Here is a 5200-nt window from a genome sequence, read left to right as displayed (position 1 = left end):
CAATCTCTGCCCCCTCCGTAAATCTACAGATAGCCAGCATGGTACATGTGAGACATAGGTAACGACCTCTTCCCCATATATCACACTGACCACCAGCGGTCCCCATGACAGAATCAGAATGAATCTTGACTTATTATTGGGTTACATGAAAAAAAAAAGTATAACTACTCACACGTAAACTCCTACTCAAACTGGCACTCACTTATATACACACTCACTCACTCACTCAAAAGAATTGCCCATACATTATATATCCATTTAATTCTGTATTATAATATTATTGAGCGTGGTCAAAGATTTTGAATTGTAGAGGGAATGGCTTGACCACAAAGTCCATTTGTTTACACAAAGGTCAGCCAATTCCCAATAAATAGTACAAGTTGTACTTAACATACATCAATATTTTATACATATTTAAAGTGTTTGTACCAACCTCGATAATAATTTAAATTAATTAAGTTCATAAATTATAGGCGCTTAGTATTAGAAATGAATCTTATGGTGAATCTCTCGTGATTGACAGCTGGTGACCCCCCAATCAGAATTGGTCGGTCACCAGGACACGCGGTGATTTGATATTGATGACAAAAGTTCGCGTTTTGTTCCCACTTGATATGACGGAATATTCATTTTATGACGTCATTTTAATTGTGTCGTCACAATGCTTTCTGCCAAATGCACTATTTTCCTCTGTACACTTTGCATACGTTCCATCTTTTTTAAATGATGAAAACAGTATACAGCATATAATAAAACAATTAAATACTTTTCTTTCGTCTCGGTCAATATCACTGTCTTGGGATCATATAACCACATATTCACCTCAACAACAATAAATAACTGATCAATAGCACATCCTTAGCTGAAGATTTTCAAAAATTCTAACAAGGGAGATGATACATTCATTATTTACCTTCCGATTCAACAAAAATTGCATCCGCTATATGAAAAATTATGTTCTTATGAAAAGTCATAAAATAAAATATCAATGATCTGATGTTCAGCAAGTGAATGCGATCTTATGTTCTTCAAAATGAAAAGTAATATTGATCTGCGATTTCGGTGCTAAAATCTCACTAACTGTATAATATAAACATATTCACTTCTATGCCATAAACCTTCCAATACCTTAACATCAAAATACAATGGAATACATTGCAAATTGTTAGTTTAGCGGGTAACCATACACTTCGATCTCGCAAGTGTTCAAGTTGACACGATCTCGCGAGATTCTTAAAAACTGACCAAACACTGGTTTCTCGCAGAAGAACGTTTTCATTTGTCCGACGAAGGCGGGTCCTGGGTAATACATACACAAACCTCGGGGTCCGGTGGCTGTTTCTGCTACAGTGATGTTCAGGCGCTGGTTACGGTCACCTGGTAATAACAAGAAAGAGAGAGAGCAATTAAACCCTAATGCTGTTTTGAGCCAGATTTAAGAGACAATGTTAACACATGGTGATTAATGTCTATTCAATTTGTGTGTGAGACTCCTTATTTCAACATTATTCAATAAATACTCAACGGAAACTCTAAAAAAAAAAAAACACACATCATTTTTTTTTATATGAATTGTCCATGTACAACTAGCGAAATTATGCGAACGAGGTCTGTTTTGACCGTTTTATTTTCGCACAGCATTTATTGTTGTCTGTATCCCGTAGAAAAGCAGAAAGACAGTGGCGACGAACCAAATTTACCGTTCACCAACAGATTTATTGGGAGCAATGTCGGCTAGTTGGCTCACTACTCTTTCAGTCAAGAAGGCTTATTATTCGGTCAGAATCGAAGAATGCGGTAAGGATAATAGACAGCTTTTTAGACTCACCAAAAACCTAATGGGACAGAAAGGTGGAATTATCCTACCAAGCTGTACTTCTGAAAAAGACTTAGCAAGCAAGTTCAGTGATTACTTTCTGAATAAAATCAGCTCAATCAGGAAAAATATTGCCGAACTGAACTCCTCTGCTGACATTGACATCTCTATTATGACTGCTGGCATTGCATTTGATGGGGAACCATTGGCAAAGCTCAACATCAGCATGACCTAAGATCTTGGAGAAGGTTGTGTCCCGGCGTTTAGAGGTTCATCTCCATGCAAACAGTTTCCATGACAACTTGCAATCGGCCTACCGCATGGGACACTCTACTGAAACGGCCCTCCTACGTGTACATAATGATATAGCTTCTGCATTAGATAACAAGTGCCGAGCGGTGCTTGTAATGCTGGACTTGTCAGCTGCATTTGACGTCATCGGCCATGGCATACTTTATAAACGTCTGGAATACTCTTATGGAGTGACTGATACCGCATTATGCTGGATACAGTCTTATCTGAGTGAACGGCGACAGTGTGTTGCCATCGGATCTTCCACCTCACATGAAAAAGTACTAGATTTCGGGGTTCCTCAAGGGTCGGTGTCAGGTCCACTAAAATATTGTATGTACTTCAAACCGATTGGGGAGATTTGTCGTCGCCATAGCCTTCGCTATCATTGCTATGCCGATGACACACAGATTTACATGTTCAGCAAACCACAAGACATTCTTCTACAGTCTCAGAAAGTCTGGAAGCTTGTCTGACAGATATCAGTGTCTGGATGAACGCCAACATGCTTAAGCTTAATCAGGAAAAGATGGAACTAATCGTCTTTTCCCCAAAGTGTCAGCAAACAATGGCTCTCAAGCTCAAGGTCGGTGCCAGAACTATTGAGACTGTTCCAACTGTTTAAAACCTAGGGGTATACTTTGATAGTTCACTGAACATGGAAAAACAAGTAAACGAATCCTGTTACTACCAGATCAGGAACATCGGCTGTATTCGGCAGTTTATAACTGCAGATGCATGCAAGATTTTGTTCACATGTGAAATCAAGTTTTAGAATTTATATTTGTTTATATGTATTGATAGTCTAGTCTTCCTTCTGTTGATATAAAGCTGAACTTGCCAGGGGTATAACTCCTGATAGTACGACAAAGTAAATTCACCCAAAAAATGGAAATCTTTGAAAAAACATTTAGCCCCTTTTCGTTTTGATTTATGATTATATACACATGCTAGAAGAAAAAAAGAAAGGCTAAAACTTTTCGGTCCTATTTATTGGTAGTATGCTTATAGTAGTACTGGCTGATTGGGTAGGCTTAATCACGGAACCTTGTCGTATGTTTTTCCGAAAAATTAAAAGGAGAAAAAAAAACTAGCTTCTGAGCCAGTGAGTGTAATCTTACTGGTGATCAGTACACAACAATATAATTACATTTTAGCCAAAACCTCCGCAGTTGACAGACGAAATGTTGCTAAATTTGTACATCGCGTTGCTAAACAATTACAATTTGGTGTGAATCAATCAATTGTTTCCTTGTCATTTATGCGTTTATGACATACGGGAAGGTTACCGGACCATGCCAACAATAAACAAAGACTGTGTCCGAGCATAGTAAGAAATTATTTGCAAGATATTGGTTTGAGGCTACGGTGCCCTTTAGTAGGACTCCAACCTACATGTACTCAACGGCGACGTCAGTGTCGTTTGAAGCGGTGCCGTGCACTTGCGCTAAGCGTTTATCGCTTTACTTATTGAAGGCGTGTCTTATTCATAAACAGGTTAATAAACGTGGCTTCCCTTAATTAAACTCTCTTGCATGTCATTTTCTGCCACATGACCTGCGGAAAGACGTTCAAGGAACGTTTTGTCAGTTTATAATGCGTCCCGCTATCGTTTTACCCGGTTCTTGTCTGTTACGCGTACGGTGTTGTCCGTCACAATGCCTGGTCATTGTTCTATGCTTGTCCAGTAATTGTTCGGTCATTATGGTTTTTATCCGTTCAAACACTGATCGTGAGAGCCTCGTGTAGCAACGAAGACGAGTTTTCATCACTGGTTAACTATTTTTCGTAAACCTTCTGTCCGTTTGACCTCCCTTTACGCTATTAGGAAAGGTGTGATAACATTTTCACTTCTGAAAAATGTTATCTTTAATAAAAATAAAACGCATTTCTTTTTTCCGCGCTTGTTTATAAGACAACGTGTCTTAAAATATACCCACCACAGCATTCGATCCTGCTCAAAAACGAGACAGACGTCACTAAATGTCGTGATCCTAGGTCAACCTGCCAGTATGGGGTGTTATCTTCATCAGACTCGCCTGTGTCGGCCGTATGAGAACAGGATATAAGATTAAGATCCAATTCATCTTGCTTTGGGTAGCGACGTGAGTCGACAGCACGATTCGCGTGAAACGTCTCGTCCAAACCAAGATAAGAGGTTTGAATTGCTGTCTTTCCGGCTGCCAAATTGCCGATCGGACCTGTGTTTAAAAGGACATCATTAAAAAAAATATTAAAAAAAATGGAGTAAACATTATGTCTTGATAAGTACTTGTAAGTGAGGTATTTAAATATGTTTCTAACAATTCTCAAAGATACTTAATTTGAAAAATACGTGTTCTGAAATCACAGGTTCTATGAAATGTGTTTCTCAAAATGCATTTGAGACGGAAAATCAAACTGCTATTTCAAACATCAAAATTTCTTAGAAAGTTTGTTTTTTGGTATTTTTTTGTTTCATGTTCTTTATTCAGCATTTTTGATCAAAGTGTTTTTAAGATATTGAAGACTTTAATTTCCGTTTAAGACTTTCGACATAAGTTATGAATATCTAAGTAGTGCTAAATAAAAACTTTACTCGGCCAAAAAAATCGTTTTATTCATGTTTGCATATAGGTCTCCAACCCTGGGTGTAACTATTTGTTTATTTTACCCTCGGGAAAGGCACCTTTTTTTTTTTTTATCAATGATTTACCTCTTGGGCTAAAATCAGGTACAGATATGTATGCTGATGATTCGACTCTGAGTGCATCTGGAAGTTCTATTTCTATTGTACAGGATGAGTTACAAGCTGATCTGATTAAAGTCCAAGACTGGTGTAATGAGAATAAAATGATTCTAAATAGGAATAAAACGAAATGTATGGTTATTGCCACAAAACAGAAACTTAACAGAATAGATGATGCTCTAAGCCTAATATTAGATCAGGAATGTATTGAACAAGTAAAGAGTGAAAAACTCCTTGGTGTAAAAATTGACAACAGTTTATCTTGGTTAGATCACATAGCATCTGTTGTTTCAAAGATTAACAGTGGTTTGGGTTTACTTCGACGCATCCGTCAATATTTACCACTTTCAGCTAGACTTAAATTT

At 37.7% G+C, this 5200-nt stretch overlaps 1 protein-coding gene across 1 annotated transcript in view; it reads right to left on the bottom strand.

Annotated features, from left to right (window-relative positions):
* Nucleotides 1–859: 859 nt before the first annotated feature.
* Nucleotides 860–5200, bottom strand: part of LOC110446525 — a 36568-nt gene continuing 32227 nt past the window's right edge. The window contains exons 7-8 of the mRNA XM_021491721.1: nt 4048–4308; nt 860–1377 (exon numbers count right to left, since the gene is read on the bottom strand). Coding sequence (XP_021347396.1) covers nt 1166–1377; nt 4048–4308 — 473 coding nt within the window. The 3' untranslated portion in view covers nt 860–1165. The remainder of the gene's footprint in view (nt 1378–4047; nt 4309–5200) is intronic.

This window comes from Mizuhopecten yessoensis, unplaced genomic scaffold, assembly GCF_002113885.1.
Source record: "Mizuhopecten yessoensis strain PY_sf001 unplaced genomic scaffold, ASM211388v2 scaffold357, whole genome shotgun sequence".
Taxonomy (NCBI): domain Eukaryota; kingdom Metazoa; phylum Mollusca; class Bivalvia; order Pectinida; family Pectinidae; genus Mizuhopecten; species Mizuhopecten yessoensis.
Note: the sequence above shows the minus strand (reverse complement) of the source record. Positions and strands in the feature narration are given on the sequence as shown.